Source organism: Arachis duranensis, chromosome 7 (assembly GCF_000817695.3).
Source record: "Arachis duranensis cultivar V14167 chromosome 7, aradu.V14167.gnm2.J7QH, whole genome shotgun sequence".
NCBI classification, from domain to species: Eukaryota; Viridiplantae; Streptophyta; class Magnoliopsida; order Fabales; family Fabaceae; genus Arachis; species Arachis duranensis.
Genome location: NC_029778.3, coordinates 54,074,326 through 54,091,541, shown reverse-complemented (window position 1 = coordinate 54,091,541; position 17,216 = coordinate 54,074,326). Strand labels below are relative to the sequence as shown.

The 17,216-nt window shown below is 39.3% G+C and overlaps 1 protein-coding gene and 1 non-coding gene across 2 annotated transcripts in view; one reads left to right on the top strand and one right to left on the bottom strand.

The window, feature by feature from the left end:
- The first annotated feature begins 5,980 nt into the window (after positions 1 to 5,980).
- The window catches only part of LOC107459014 (transcription termination factor MTEF18, mitochondrial-like), a 31,157-nt gene continuing 19,921 nt past the window's right edge, over positions 5,981 to 17,216 (top strand). Inside the window, exons 1-2 of the mRNA XM_016077239.1 lie at positions 5,981 to 6,106; positions 6,602 to 6,714. Coding sequence (XP_015932725.1) covers positions 5,981 to 6,106; positions 6,602 to 6,714 — 239 coding nt within the window. The remainder of the gene's footprint in view (positions 6,107 to 6,601; positions 6,715 to 17,216) is intronic.
- On the bottom strand, positions 12,205 to 12,311 carry LOC127741028 (small nucleolar RNA R71). Its single transcript, XR_008001880.1, has one exon. It is a non-coding gene; the product is annotated as a small nucleolar RNA R71 (small nucleolar RNA).

Genomic DNA, 17,216 nt, shown 5'->3' with positions numbered 1-17,216 from the left:
TACCTCAGGTGAGTGAGGGTCGATCCCACGAGGATTGATGGATCAAGCAATAATGGTTGAGTGATTTACTTAGTCAGACAAGTAGAAAATGATGTTGAGAGTTCAATAGCATTAAACACTAAATTTAGAGAATTTAAGGCAAACAATAAATAGATGTGAATAATATGGGAGAAAACAGTTAAGGTTTCAGAGTTGTTTATCTTCCGGATTTCTATTTCTTACCAACTATTTTAATCATGCAAGATTCAATTCATGACAAACTATATTTGACTAAACCCTAATTCCTTAGTAATTTAGTCTCCTTTAACCTAGCTAACCACCAATTCCTTGGTCACTTAATATCAATTAGAGGTTTAAGTCCAATTCTAGTTTATTAGCCACAAAAACTCTAATTACCCAAATATAAGAGGATTATATGTCACGTAACCCGTTAAGTACAGATAATTAGTGATTTAGGATAAATTATTTTCAAGCTGTTGTTCAAATAAATTACTTTTCCAAGGTCTACAATAACTCAAATAGAATAAGGGTTATTCTTCTAATCTACCCAAATCCTTAAGATGAAGAACAAAAACAAACTCTTAAAATTGAAATAAAAACATTAAATAAAATAGAAGAGTAAGAGTATCAATCCATACAATAAATAGAGCTCCTAACCTTAACAGTGGAGGTTTAGTTGCTCATGGCTCAGAGAGAAAACTAAGGTTCTGAAAAAACTATAAATGGCAGAATGAGGTCCGTAAAAGAGAGGAGAGCCCGAAGGGCAAAATCTTTTCTCTTTTATATCAAATCCTAATTAATGTAAAATATATTTTCTAAAACTAAATAATATCTTTTCCTATTTGCATATAAAATAAAGTTTTAAAAAAAAATATAAAAGATCTCATGCTTCTCCTTGAGGGAACGTGGGGACCATAAAAAATCTTGAAGATTAACGCCTAACTTGGCGTATTTGTGTGCATCTGGCACCTAACTTGGGAAATCCCAAGTTAGGTGCTACCAAGGCCATACAATCTGCGAAAAAAGTGTATACTATTATATATCGATGGAAAGCTCTGGAAGTTGGCTTTCCAATGCTACTAGAACTGCATCAATTGGACCTTTAAAGCTCAAGTTATGCCCGTTGGAGTGTAAGGAGGTCAGGATTGACAACATCATCCACTTTCTCCCTTTTCTTCTACACAAGCCCAGTGAAATACATCCGAATGCTACCTGAAATAAACCAAATTGTGCACAACTCAAAGTAGCATTCATAATGGCTCAAAAGTATTTAAATCTTGATTAAACTTACAAATTCAAATGCAAATTCACTAGGAAAAAATAGGAAAGATGTTCACGCATCAGAGAGGCTAAATCACTAAAAGATTATGGTTTAGACATTTAAAGTTTGCCAATGAATGAATCATGTATTGTTAAAATAGTTGGTAAGAACTTTTAATCCGGAAAGATAAACATCTCCGCAGCCTTAACTATTTTCTCATATTGTTTTTACACCAAACCCTTATTTGCTTTCTTTACTTGTTTATTTACTGTTTTATGCGTTTCAACCATCAAAACCCATTTTCTATTCACCTAACTAAGTCCAACTGGATAGCCAATGTTGTTCAGTCCAGCAATCCTCATGGGATCGACCCTCACTCACCTGAGGCATTACTTGGATAACCCGGTGCACTTACCGGTTAAGCTGTGAAAATCTCGAATTCCCGCACCAAGTTTTTGGCACTGTTGTTGGGGATTGTTTGTGATTGACAACTACCAATTGTCTTGTTGCTTATATTAGGCTTTTTTTATTAGTTTTTGTTTATTTAATTTTTTGTTTTAATTTTCAATTTCTTATTTTATTTATCTTTCTTTATTTTCGAATTTTGTCTTATTTATTTTCCTTTAATTTATGATTTTAAGTTTGGTGTCCCTTTAGTGTTTTCTCTTTTTATTTTCAAAAAGCTTAACATTTTTTTCTTTTCTTTTGAGTTTTCAAAAATTTTTAAATTATTTTCTCATTCTAATTTTCTAATTTTTTTGGTTAATTTTTTACTTTATTTTATTTTATTTCTTTTTACATAGGATATCTCATTGGGAGTTCTTTATACGTTGACATAGATACACCCACTTTTCTTTATCTCTTGTTTGTTTATGAGTAGGAATAGGAGAAAATTTGAGATACACCCACTTTTGAGAAGGAAGTTGAAGAGCTCAACATGGACCTTAATGGAGAAAATTTGAATGCTAAAGAGCATGCAAGGAGGACTCTGAGTTCTTACATTGCCTCCACTTCTGACTTTTATGGGTGCAGTATTTCAGTACCTGCTATTGGTGCTAATAATTTTGAGCTGAAGCCGCAGTTGATCACTCTAGTGCAACAAAACTGTCAGTTTCATGGACTCTCACAGGAGGACGCCAACTTAGTCATCTCTAACTTCCTGCAGATCTATGACACAGTAAAGACGAATAGAATGAATCCTGGGGTTTTTGAGCTCATGCTCTTCCCATTTATTGTGAGGGATAGAGCAAAGCAGTGGCTTGACTCTCAGTCCAAGGAGAGCCTGGACACGTGGGACAAGATGGTCACAGGATTTTTGACCAAATTTTTTCCACCTCAGAAGCTGACTAAGCTTATGGTGGATGTCCAGACCTTCAAGCAAAAAGATGGAGAGTCCCTTTATGAAGCTTGTGAAAGATACAAGCTGATGATCAGGAAGTGTCGTCCTGACATGTTTTCTGACTGGACCAGAATGCAAATCTTTTATGATGGCCTCTCTGAGATGGCCAAGATATCACTAGACAACTCTGTAGGCAGTTTATTACACATGAATAAGATGCCTGAAGAGGCGAATGAGCATATTGCGATGGTTGCCAACTACCAGTATCTTTACACTTCTGAGAGAAACCTTGTAAACACTGGGGACTACTTAAAAGAAAGGAGTCTTGGAGGTGGACATACTGGATGTCATTTTGGCTCAAAACAAGATCCTGTCCCAGCAGATTAGTATGATCTCTCAGTACTTGACCGGGATGCAAGTTTTAGCTGTCAACACCCAAGATACATCCTATGACATGACTGGGAGCTACACCCAAGAGGACACTAGTGGCTATGCTCAACCCACCACTGAGCAAGTAAATTACATGGGAAGTTTCTCCAAAAATCCCAATAACGGTTCCTATACGAATACTTTCAATCAGAGATGGAGGAACCATCCTAACTTTGGGTGGAAAAAGCAGCCACAGAGGTCCCAACAGAGCTTCAACAATAATCAGAGTGGAACCAATCAGAATAGGTTCAATAGTAGGCAGTTTTAACCCTTTTAGCAGCAACAAATACCCTCTCAAAACCAAGATAATTCTGATCTAGCCACAGTAGTCTCTGAGCTTTCCAAGACCATTATGCACGAGACAAGAGCTTTAATTCGAAACTTGGAAGTACAAGTGGGTCAGTTAAGCAAGAGGATACCTGAGAGACCTCCCGAAACTCTTCCAAGCAATACAGAGGTGAATCCGAGAGAAGAATGCAAGGCCCTCATCATGGGCAAGGAGGCCGAGCCTAAGAAGGTGCTTGCTACTGAGGAATTGAAGGAAGAAAAGGCTCAAGAAGAAGCTGGAGAAGCATTGTTGCACGTCCTATTAGTGAAAAAGGAGCCTAAAGTACAACACCCTCAGAAACTGCAAAGGAGACCAAGGATGAAAAACTCCCTCAATTCTTAGAAATCTTTAAAAAGTTGTGAATCAATATTCCTTTTGCTAAGGTTAGAAAAGATGCCTCCCTTTATGGCCTATCTGAAAAAGCGTACTTCTCTGAGAAGAGGCCTTGAAGGGAGATGAAATTGTCGTGCTGACCAAGGAGTGTAGTGCACTAGTCTAGAAGAGGCTACTCACGAAGATGTCAAATCTCGAAAGCTCCCTAATTCCCTATACTATAGGGACCATCACACTTGATAAGGTATTGTGTGATCTTGGATCAAGTATAAATCTGATGCCTCTATTTGTTATGAAGAAGCTGTGGATACAAAAGGCGCAGTCCACAAGAATTGCACTGGAGATAGCCAACAAGTCCTGGAAGCAAGCATACAGATTGGTGAAGAATATTCTAGTAAAGGTTGAAGACCTTTATCTCCCTGCAGACTTTGTACAAGTTGACATAGAAGATGATACAGATGACTCCATTATCCTAAGCAGACTATTCTTAGCCACTGGGAGAGCTTTGATCGATGCAGAGAGAGGTGAATTAGTCCTGAGAATGCATGAGGACTATATACTGTTCAAGATTTTTAAACCTCTACCACTTTCTGACAAAGGAGGTACTGGCGTGCAGAGTTCAATGCTCAAGTATTCTCACTTAGTGGAGAGCTATACAGTTCCCCCTGACATCAAATCTAAGTTTGGTGTTGGGCACACACCACCCACCAAAGATGGAGGAGGCCCTAAGAAGAAAGTACCCAAGGGCTGGAGGAATAAGAAGATTCCTACTGAGGACTTCTCACCTGGCATGAGAGTAGTCTTCACAATAAGTCTTGTCATACTACATACTGTGAACAGAATCCTGTCTCTAGAGCATGTTGAGCTAATTCATGAGAGCACAGGAAATAAATTCACATTGAGGGGTGAAGATCTGAGCCCCTATGATCCTCCTCCTTAGAGGAGCTTCCCGTTAAGCTAATGACGGTAAAAAAGCGCTTTATGGGAGGCAACCCAACCATACGTATTCCTTAGTTTATTTTTGCTTTATTTCAGTTTTAATTTAGTTTTTCTTACTTTGATTTCATATCATTTTGTTTTTTTTTAATTTTCATAGTTTTCCTAGTTTTTCTAATGTTTGTGATCATGTACAACGCTAAGAACAGGAACAGGAAAACTTAGGATAAAAAATAGCACACACTAGAGGCGATCTGCTGGGGGCGCTAAATGCCAGAATTGGCATTTAGCGCCAAGAGAGGAGCAGAACAATCGGCGTTCAATGCCCATTTTGGGAGTTTTACTTCAATTTAGCACCCCCTTGGGGCGCTAAGTGCGAGGGAGAGCGTTTAGCACTGGAGGTGCTAAAAAAAATACAAGTGTCCCCCTTCTAGCGTTAAACTCCAGAACCAGTGTTTAATGCCCAAGGGGAGTTTTGAAGATGGATGCATGGTTTTGGCCAATGGTTTATCCCACTTCCGAACCACTTTTACCCATTCAAACTTTATCCATTCTCTCTCTCCTCTTTCACCCATTTTTCCATCCATATTCATCCATCCCATCACCCATCACTTCCTTTGATTCTCTCAACCTACCTCTCACACCACCCAATCCCCTCTCACCTATCCCATCATTCTCTCCTCCCAACAACCCAAACTCAAATTCAACTCACCCCCACCCACACCCCATAACCGATCCTAACCATTTCCCCACCTATAAATACCCCCTCTTCACCCACTTTCACCACACTTCACACTTCTATCTTATTACTTCCTTCATCTTCACCTTACACACTTCCAACATTCTTTTCCTTCTTCTTTACCACTAAAGCCGAAACACTTCTGCATTCTTCTCTATCTCTTTCTTTTAGTTTCTTTTCATTTTCTTATCTTCTCTTTATTTTGCTTAGGGACGAGCAAAATTTTTAAGTTTGGTGTTGGACACTCAGCTTTGGTCCTTCAATTTTTTTTACTATCTCCATGGCACCCAAGAAGAGAGAATCTTCATCAAAGAAGAGGAAAGAGAAGGCGCCTACCTCGACCCATGGGACTTTACCCAGTTCTTTGTCAAGACACATGAGGACCACTTTTTTGAGGTGGTGCACAAGAAGAAGGTAATTTCTGAGGTCTGCTTCGATCTGAAGCCGTAGGAGTACCCAAAGATTCTATATTAGATTCTAAGACGGAATTGGAAAATTCTGGCCAACTCCGTGACTGAGGTTGGAGCATTGATGGTGTAAGAGTTCTACGCCAATGCTTGGGTGACATATAAACATGTCAGAGGCGTGAATTCGGAGCCGAAGAATTAGCGCACCATGGTCAAAGGGCACATCATGGAATTTGTCCCGGAGAGTGTGAGGGTGGCGCTACAGTTACCACCATCCGAAGAGGACCCTCAGTCATACACTCACAGGGTCAACACTGACCAACGGTTGAATCAAGTTCTTGCAGACATTTGCCTCCCCGGGACTCAGTAAAGAAGGGACTCTAAAGGCAAGTCGTACTAGCTGGGTAGGCATGACCTTAAGCCAGTAGCTAGAAGATGGTTGGAGTTTATCTAACGTTCCATCCTCCCTACGAGTAACCGTTTTGAGGTTACAATTGAGAGAGCAGTGAGGATTCACTATATTATGCTCAACAATGAGGTGGAGGTACACGAGGTGATCCCTCAGGAGTTCTACAAGATAACTGATAAGTCCACCACCACTAGGAGACTGGCTTTTCCTCATCTCATCTACCACTTATGTGCAGCAGCTGGAGCTCACATTAATAGAGATACCCCAATTGTAGTTGAGAGACCGATCACAAAGAAGGGTATGGAGCATGCTAGAGAGCTCGGGCAGGGACCATAGTAGGAGCTAGTTTCACCTCCTCCACAGGATCTTCTGGAGATGCCTCAGGGAGTTTATTTCCCTCTCCATGACTATTGGGATCAGTTGACCACATCTATAGGGGAGCTGATATCATCAGTTGATCAGCTGAGGCTAGAGCACCTGGATCATTTTGCTCTCTTCTACCAGATGATGGAGCAGCAGCCACTATCACCAAGGTGGTTGAGTTTTATTCTCCTTTTCTTTATCTTATGTCTATTTTTTAATATTTTATTCTATTTTCTATTTTTTTCTGAGTTTGCATGATCACTAGTAGGATTTCCTGACTTTCTAGTTTAGTTGTTTATTTCAGTATTTTATGTTTATTTTAAAAGGATGTCTCATGTATTGTGCACTGAGCTTAAACAAAAATTAAAAGAAAAAGAAGTAGTAAAATGCATGAAATTTTGAGTTATATATTGCGTATTCTAGTTGCCTTGATGTGGTGGCATTATCTCTATTTCTGAATATTTGAATTAACTGTGCATATTTAATATTGGAGTTAAGAATATTGGTTCTTGAGGAGCAGGAACTTAGATAAGTATTATTAATTCTTTGAAATAGGAAAAGGATTTATTCTTGAAGCAAAATAAATAGTAAAAAGAATTGAAAAGAAAATAAAAATCAAAAGAATAGGTCCAAGGCTTTGAGCATCAGGGGTTAGGAAGGTCAAAATTCATATAAAACCTCAAAAGAGTGTTTTTTCCTAACCATATGCTTGTGGTGTGAAAGTGTTAAGTAACCCTTGACATTGAGCACCTAAAGTTGTGACCACTCTTATCTTTATATTATTGTTTAAAAGATTGCAGATTCCCTAAAAAGTTTCCTACCAAGATGCCCGACTACGGCAGGTCGGCAAGGTGAAAAACAAATTCACCGCCCGATCACGAAAAAGTCGGCAAGATGAAAACCAAATTCATCGTCCGATTACAAAGCGACAGGTCAGCAAGGTGAAAACCAACTTCACCGCTCAATCACGATGAAAACCGAATTCATCGTTTGATTATGATAAAGGTCGGCAAGGTGAAAACCAAATTCACCGCCCGATCATGAAAAGTCGGCAAGATGAAAACCAAATTCATCGTCCGATTACAAAGCGACAGGTCGGCAAGGTGAAAACCAATTTCACAGCCCGACCACGATGAAAACCAAATTCATCGTTTGATTTCGACAAAGGTCGACAAAGTGAAAATCAAAATTCACCGCTCAATCAAGACGCATTAATCTGAAGCATTCATCATCCGATTATAAAGCAACAGATCGGCAGAAAGTGAAAAACAATTTCACTGCACGGTCACGATAAAGATAACCGTCCGATAAAGGTGAAAACACGATTCACCCCAAAGACGATCTAAAGATGCCAACCACTTTCTACAAATCGGCAAAGATGAACATAGAATAATGTAAGAAGTTATCGAAAGTGATCTAAAAAAGAACCTGACGAGGTCTTACGGATCGCTAAAATAATAACTTAAGGACTGGTCGAACGTTAAGAAGTCGAACCAAGTCAACCCAAGTTATAAGTAAACCCTGGAAAGAGGTCTGGCCAACCCTATTAAAGAGGATTACTTTAACTTAGAAGGGCCTGACATAACAAAGTCAGCCCAAAACAAAAAGTTATACAAGTATAAAAAGTTATACAAGTAGTCCCTAAAAGAGATCTGACAAAGATCCAAGAAAGAGGACTACAAAAAATAACTTAAACGAGACCGACATAACCAAGTCGGACTCCTACCACTAAAAAGTTATCAAAGTAATCCCTGAAAGAGACCTGAACAAGGTCCAAGAAAGAGGATTACAGAAATAACTAAGGAGAGCCCGACATGACAAAGTCGGCTCAAACGACAAAAAAGTTATCAAAGTAATCCCTGAAAGAGACCTGAACAAGGTCCAAGAAAGAGGATTACAGAAATAACTAAGGAGAGCCCGACATGACAAAATCGGCCCAAACGACAAAAGAGTTATAAAAGTAATCCCTGAAAGAGACCTGAACAAAGTCCAAGAAAGAGGATTACAGAAATAACTCAGGAGAGCCCCGACACGACGAAAGTCGGCCCACAACACAAAAGTTATAAAAGTAATCCCTGAAAGAGACCTGAACAAGGTCCAAGAAAGAGGATTACAGAAAAAACTTGGAAAGCTACACCTTGGACCGACAAGAAGAAGTCGGACCAACAAAAGCTACAGCTTGGACCGACAAGAAGAAGTCGGACCAGCAAAAGCTAAAAGCTTAGACCGACAAGAGAAAGTCAGACCAACAAAAGCTAAAAGAAGGGTCGACAGAAGAAGTCAGACCAATGAAAGCTACAGCTTGGACCGACAAGAAGAAGTCGGACCAACGAAAAACGTGCGCTAAAACGGACATAGCTCCGCCCAAAAAGCCACGGCTCCACGACAAAGCTATCAAAATTGTTCAGACTGAATAAAAAGTGTTCTATGAGAACACTAAAAAGTCGTCGGACAAGTTATCCCCAAGGACCACCTCGACCAAGCAGAAAGTGGATAAAACCAGAAGTGATCAAAAGAGGCCGGACAACAAAGTACCGACACTCTACAAAGATCCACAAAAATGGACAAAGACATCTCGCAAACGGCCAGAGGAAAGCCAGGAATGTTTTGCTAAAAGGTACGAAGTCTTGAAAAAAGACACTACTTAAAAAGCGAAAAGCACAGCCTCAAAGACAGAGCTAAAAAGTCATCCAAACAAACTATAAAAAGGTTCCTAATCGAAACACTACCTAAAAAGTTGTTGGATTATGACTAAAAAGCCCGAACAGCGAAGACAAACAAGTCGGAAGAAGGCTGATACCAGACTCGCACAAGGAGAAACTACTCAAAGATCGACCAAAGTCAGGATGCTTGAGCACGACTTCCCCGAAGAGATCAAAACTCTGAAAGCACAGTCTCACGGAAAAGTATGAAATCAAGCAGGGGCAAAGTCATACAGGTCGACGTCAGCTAAAGAAGAGGCACAAGTACGACTTCAAAAAAAGAACAAGCCAAAAGGTTGGGAAACAACTTAAGGCTCAAATGTGCTTAGCCAAAAGGGATACAACTCCGCTCAAAGAAGGCACAATCTCAAACAGCGCTATGAACGTCATCCGAGACTAAAAAAGGTTCTATATAAAGAACACTAAAAAGTCATTGGACAAGTCACAAAAAGGCCGGATATCAAGCCGCAAGGATAGCTTCGCCAAAGCAGAGGGTTGTCAACACAAACTTAAAAGCAAGGCGTAATCCAGAAGGCAAGGGTAGAAAACCCACACTACCACTCAAAAGAGGTTGGACTGTGAAGTACCAAACCTCTAGAAAATCTACAAAGATTGCAAAGCAATGAAGAAACAAGCTAGACAGATGCTTGAGCACGACTTCCAAAAGAGATCGAAGCTCTAAAAAGCACGATCTCACAGAAATATCGAACTCAAGCAGGGGTACTGTTCATACCCTGGGTCAAGCTGTCCGACCCGGGATGTTTAGCGACAAGCCGACCGACCTCTTCAGGTCAGACTATCCGACCTCTTCTCAAAGAGCTCGGCCAAATCGCCAAAGGAGCCCAAAGCAGGCCCAAAACGAAGGAACACAGCCCAATCTAAAGGCAGCTAAAGCCCAGAAAGATAAAGGCGGTTCCGCTAAAGATAAGATGACTTCACTCAAAGATAAGATAAGATAAGATAAGATAACTATCTTATCTCCAGAGAGGTCACTCCTCACCATTATAAATACACTGGAGCACCCAGGTATAACTCATACTCTGATTCTACTCAATACCTGCTTAATACCCTTGCTAACTTAAGCATCGGAGTCCCTCGCAGGTACCCCCCACCCTCCGGGGACGAAGGATCAGCACCACCACCAAGTCCAACAAGTCAGACACGGCGGCTCCAGCCACCATTAACAAGTCGGACACAACAGCTCTGACCAGTACAGAAGATCTCGTCCGAGATCAACCTACAGTTTCAGGTAACCCTCGGAACAGTGTCCAAGCATTAAAGATTTCTAAGTTTGGTGTCTTGCATGTTTTCTTTGCATCAAAAATTTTTCAAAAATATGTTCTTGATGTTCATCATGATCTTCAAAGTGTTCTTGGTGTTCATCTTGACATTCATAGTGTTCTTGCATGCATCATTGGTTTTGATCCAAAATTTTCATATTTTGGGTCATAATTGTGTTTTTCTCTCTCATCATTAAAAATTCAAAAATAAAAAAAATATCTTTTCCTTTTTTCTCTCAAAATTTCGAAAATTTGGGTTGACTTAGTCAAAAAATTTTAAAATTAGTTGTTTCTTGTAAGTCAAGTAAAATTTTTTAATTTTAAAAATCTTATCTTTTCAAAACTTTTTCAAAAATCAAATTTTTTTATTTTTTTATTAATTTTCGAAATTTATTTTTTAAATTATTTTTCAAAAATCTTTTTCTTAATTTTATCTTTATTTTCGAAAATTATGCTAACAATTAATATGATTGATTCAAAAATTTGAAGTTTATTACTTTCTTGTTAAGAAAGGTTTAATCTTTAAATTCTAGAATCATATCTTTTAGTTTCTTGTTAGTCAATTAATTAATTTTAATTTTAAAAATTTAAATCTTTTCCAACCATATCTTTTTAAATCATATCTTTTTATCTTATCTTTTATATCATATCTTTTTCAAAATTTTATCTTTTTCATAAATTTGATTTTAAATATCTTTTTCTAACTTCTTATCTTCTTATCTTCTTATCTTTTCAAATTTGATTTTTTTTAAACTAACTATTTGACTTTTTGTTTATTTCTTATCTTTTTCAAAACCACCTAACAACTTTTCTCTCTCTAATTTTCGAAAATACTCCCTCTTTTTCAAAATTCTTTTAATTAATTAATTGTTTTAAATTTTAATTTTAATTTTATTTCTTATCTTTATTTTCGAAAATCATTTAACTCCTTTTCAAAATTTATTTTTGAAAATTTCTCCCTCTCTCATCGTATTTATTCATTCAATTACTAACACTTCTCTTCATCTCAAATCACTGCTCCTATCCTCACCCTTGTGTTTGGATTCTCCTTTCTTTATTCCCTTTTTTCTTCTAACAATAAGGAACCTCTTTACTGTGACATAGAGGATTCCTCTTCTTTTTCTATTCTCTTCTCTTTCATATGAGCAGGAACAAGGAAAAAGGCATTCTTGTTGAAACTAATCCAAAACCTGAAAGGACTCTGAAGAGAAGATTAAGAGAAGCTAAATTACAACAATCCAGAGACAACTTTGCTGAAATTTTCGAACAAGAAAAGGAGATGGCAGCCGAACCCAATAACAATGATTCAAGAAGGATGCTTGGTGATTATACTGCACCTACTTCCAAGTTTGATGGAAGAAGCATCTCAATTCCTGCCATTGGAGCAAACAATTTTGAGCTGAAACCTCAATTAGTTGCTCTAATGCAACAAAACTGCAAGTTTCATGGACTTCCATCAAAAGATCCCTACCAGTTCTTAACTGAGATCTTGCAGATCTGTGAGACTGTTAAGACTAATGGAGTAGATCCTGAAGTCTACAGGCTCATGCTTTTCCCTTTTGCTATAAGAGACAGAGCTAGAGCATGGTTGGACTCTCAACCTAAAGATAGCCTGAACTCCTGGGATAAGATGGTCATGGCCTTCTTGGCTAAATTCTTTCCTCCTCAAAAACTGAGCAAGGTTAGAGTGGATGTTCAAACCTTCAAACAAAAAGATGGTGAATCCCTCTATGAAGCTTGGGAAAGATACAAGCAGATGACCAAAAGATGTCCTCTTGACATGTTTTCAAAATGGACCATGATAGATATATTCTATTATGGTCTATCTGAGTTCTCTAAGATGTCACTGGACCATTCTACAGGTGGATCCATTCACCTAAAGAAAACGCCTACAGAGGCTCAAGAACTTATTGACATGGTTGCAAATAACCAGTTCATGTACACTTCTGAGAGGAATTCCATGAATAATGGGACGCCTCAAAGGAAGGGAGTTCTTGAAATTGATGCTTTGAATGCCATATTGGCTCAGAACAAAATGTTAACTCAGCAAGTCAACATGATTTCTCAAAGTCTGAATGGATGGCAAAATGCATCCAACAATACTAAAGAGGCATCTTCTGAAGAAGAAGCTTATGATCTTGAGAACCCTACAATAGCAGAGGTAAATTATATGGGTGAACCTTATGGAAACACCTATAATTCATCATGGAGAAATCATCCAAATTTCTCATGGAAGGATAAACAAAAGCCTCAATAAGGCATTAATAATGGTGGAAGAAATAGGCTCAGCAATATCAAGACTTATCCATCATCTTCTCAGCAACAGACAGAGAATTATGAACAGAGTACCTCTGACTTAGCAAATTTAGTCTCTGATCTTTCTAAGGCCACTTTAAGTTTCATGAGTGAAACAAGGTCCTCCATCAGAAATCTAGAGGCACAAATGGGCCAGCTGAGTAAGAAAATCACTGAAACTCCTCCTAGTACTCTCCCAAGCAATACTGAAGAAAATCCAAAAAGAGAGTGCAAGGTCATTGATATAATCAATATGGCCGAACCTAGAGAGGAAGGAGAGGACGTGAATCCCAATTAGGAATACCTCATGGGACATCTCTCAAGCAAGAAGGAGTTCCCTATTGAGGACCTAAGGGAATCTGAGGCTCATATAGAGACCATAGAGATCCCATTAAACCTCCTTCTGCCATTCATGAGCTCTGAAGATTATTCTTCCTCTAAAGGGGATGAAGATGCAACTGGAGAGCAAGTTGCTCAATATCTAGGAGTTATCGTGAAGCTGAATGCCAAGTTATTTGGTAATGAGACTTGGGAAGGTGAACCTCCCTTGCTCAATAGTGAACTAGATACATGGGTTCAGCAAACCTTACCTCAAAAGAGACAAGATCCTGGCAAATTCTTAATACCCTGTACCATAGGCACCATGACCTTTGAAAAAATTCTGTGTGACCTAGGGTCAAGCATAAATCTTATGCCATTCTTTGTAATGGAGAGGCTGGGATCATTGAAGTACAACCTGCCATCTTTTCATTACAGTTGGCAGACAAGTCAGTAAGACAAGCTTATGGATTAGTAGAGGACGTGTTGGTAAAGGTTGAAGGCCTTTACATCCCTGCAGATTTCATAATCTTAGACATTAGGAAGGAGGAGGATGAAAGCATCATCCTTGGAAGACTTTTCCTAGCCACAGTAGGAGCTGTGATAGATGTTAACAGAGGAGAATTAGTCCTTTAATTGAATGGGGACTACCTTGTGTTTAAGGCTCAAGGATCTTCTTCTTTAACAATAGAGAGGAAGCATGAAAAGCTTCTCTCAGTACAGAGTCAAACAAAGCCCCCACAATCAAACTCTAAGTTTGGTGTTGAGAGGCCACAGCCAAACTCGAAGTTTGGTGTTGAATCCCCACATCCAAACTCTAAGTTTGGTGTTGGGAGTCTACAACATTGACCTGATCACCTATGAGGCTCCATGAGAGCCCACTGTCAAGCTATTGACATTAAAGAAGCGCTTATTGGGAGGCAACCCAAATTTTATTTATCTAATTTTATTTTATTTTCATTATTCTTTTATGTTTTATTAGGTTCATGATCATGTGGAGTCACGAAAAAAATATTAAAATTAAAAATAGAATCAAAAATAGCAGAAGAAAAATCACACCCTGGAGGAAGGACTTACTGGCGTTTAAACGCCAGCAAGAAGCATCTGGCTGGCGTTCAACGCCAGAACAGAGCATGGATCTGGCGTTGAACGCCAGAAACAAGCAACATCCTGGCGTTCAAACGCCAGGAATACACCCTGAGGAGAGCTGGTGCTGAACGCCAGAAACAATCATGAAACTGGCGTTCAACGCCAGAAACATGCTACATAAGGGCGCTGAATGCCCAAAACAAGCATCAATCCAGCGTTCAAACGCCAGAATTGCATGCAAAGGCATTTTACATGCCTAATTGGTGCAGGGATGTAAATCCTTGACACCCCAGGATCTGTGGACCCCACAGGATCCCCACCTACCTCCACTCATATTCTTCCCTCTTCTCAACATTCATCCTCTCTTCCCCATAAACACTCTCCCCAAAAAAACCCTTCACCAATCACCTCAATCTCTCTTTCCAATTACCCCCCTTCACCACTCACATCCATCCACTCTTCCCCATAAACCCCACCTACCTTCAAAATTCAAAATTTCTTTCCCACCCAAATCCACCCTAAATGGCCGACCCTACTCCCTCTCCCCTCACTATATAAACCCCTTTATTCTCCTTAATTTTCACACAACACAACTCCCTCTCATATACATTGGCCGAATACACCTTTTTCCACTCTCCTCCATATTTTCTCTTCTTCTTCTTCTTTACTTTCTTCTCTTGCTCAAGGACGAGCAATATTCTAAGTTTGGTGTGGTAAAAGCACAAGCTTTTTGTTTTTCCATTACCATTGATGGCACCTAAGGCCGGAGAAACCTCTAGAAAAGGGAAAGGAAAGACAAAAGCTTCCACCTCCGAGTCATGGGAGATGGAGAGATTCATCTCCAAAGCCCATCAAGACCACTTCTATGATGTTGTGGCTAAGAAGAAGGTGATCCCTGAGGTCCCTTTCAAGCTCAAGAAAAATGAGTTTCCGGAGATCCGACATGAGATTCAAAGAAGAAGTTGGGAAGTTCTTACCAACCCCATTCAACAAGTCAGAATCATGATGGTTCAAGAGTTCTATGGAAATGCATGGATCACTAGGAACCATGATCAAAGTACGAACCCGAATCCACAATGGTTCGGGGGAAATACTTAGATTTTATTCCGGAAAATGTCAGGTTGGCATTCAACTTGCCCATGATGCAAGGAGATGCACACCCCTCACAAGAAGGGTCAACTTTGATCAAAGGTTAGACCAAGTCCTTAGGGACATATGTGTTGAAGGAGCTCAATGGAAAAGAGACTCCTGATGAGCGGATAATTTATACGCTTTTTAGCATTGTTTTTAGTATGTTTTTAGTATATTTTAGTTAGTTTTTATTATATTTCCATTAGTTTTTAATTAAAATTCCCTTTTCTGGGCTTTACTATGAGTTTGTGTGTTTTTCTGTGATTTCAGGTATTTTCTGGCTGAAATTGAGGGACCTGAGCAAAAATCTGATTTAGAGGCTAAAAAGGACTGCAGATGCTATTGGATTCTGACCTCCCTGCACTCGAAGTGGATTTTCTGGAGCTACAGAAGCCCAGTTGGCACGCTCTCAACGGCTTTGGAAAGTAGACATCCTGGGTTTTCCAGCAATGTATAATAGTCCATACTTTGCCCGAGATTTGATGGCCCAAACCGGCGTTGCAAATCAGCTTCAAAATTCCCGGCGTTTAACGCCGGAACTGGCACAAAAATTGGAGTTAAACGCCCAAACTGGCATAAAAGCTGGCGTTTAACTCCAGAAAAAGTCTCTACACATAAAACCTTCAATGCTCAGCCCAAGCACACACCAAGTGGACCCCGGAAGTGGATTTTTACGTCATTTACTCATTTCTGTATACCCTAGGTTACAAGTTCACTATTAATAGAACCTTTTGACATTGTATCTGTACCTCATGAGACTTTACACGTTTCTTATTGTATCTTCTATGGAATGAGTCTCTAAACCCCATGGTTGGGGGTGAGGAGCTCTGCTGTGTCTTGATGGATTAATGCAATTACTACTATTTTTCATTCAATCATGCTTGCTTCCATTCTAAGATAGCACTTGTTCCTAAACCTGATGAATGTGATGATCCGTGACACTCATCATCATTCTCAACTATGAACATGTGCCTGACAACCACCTCTGTTCAACCTTAGATTGAGTAGATATCTCTTGGATTCCTTAATCAGAATCTTCGTGGTATAAGCTAGAATTGATGGCGGCATTCAAGAGAGTCTGGAAGGTCTAAACCTTGTCTGTGGTATTCTGAGTAGGATTCAAGGATTGAATGACTGTGACGAGCTTCAAACTCCTGAAGGCTGGGCGTTAGTGACAGACGCAAAAGAATCACTGGATTCTATTCCAACCCGATTGAGAACCGACAGATGATTAGTCGTGCTGTGACAGAGCGCGTTGAACATTTTCACTGAAAGGATGGGAGGTAGCCATTGACAACGGTGAAACCCTACATACAGCTTGCCATGGAAGGAGCCTTGCGTGCTTGAAGAAGAAGATAATAGGAAAGCAGAGGTTCAGAAGATAGAGCATCTACAAAACCTCAACCTGTTCTCCATTACTGCAAAACAAGTACTTATTTCATGTTCTTTTGCTTTTTACAATCAACCCTGATAATTATTGATATCCTGACTAAGAGTTACAAGATAACCATAGCTTGCTTTAAGCCGACAATCTCCGTGGGATCGACCCTTACTCACGTAAGGTATTACTTGGACGACCCAGTACACTTGCTGGTTAGTTGTGCGGAATTGCAAAAGTGTGATTGCAATTTCGTGCACCAAGTTTTTGGCACCGTTGCCGGGGATTGTTCGAGTTTGGACAACTGACGGTCTATCTTGTTGCTTAGATTAGGACTGTTTTATTTTTGTTGGTTTAGAGTCTTTTATTTGAGTTTAGTTTCATATTCTAAGTTTGGTGTCCTCTTTGTGTTTTTCCCTTAAAATTCTCGAAAATTAGTGTTTGATTTTCTAAAAATTTTAAGTTTGGTGTCATTTTGT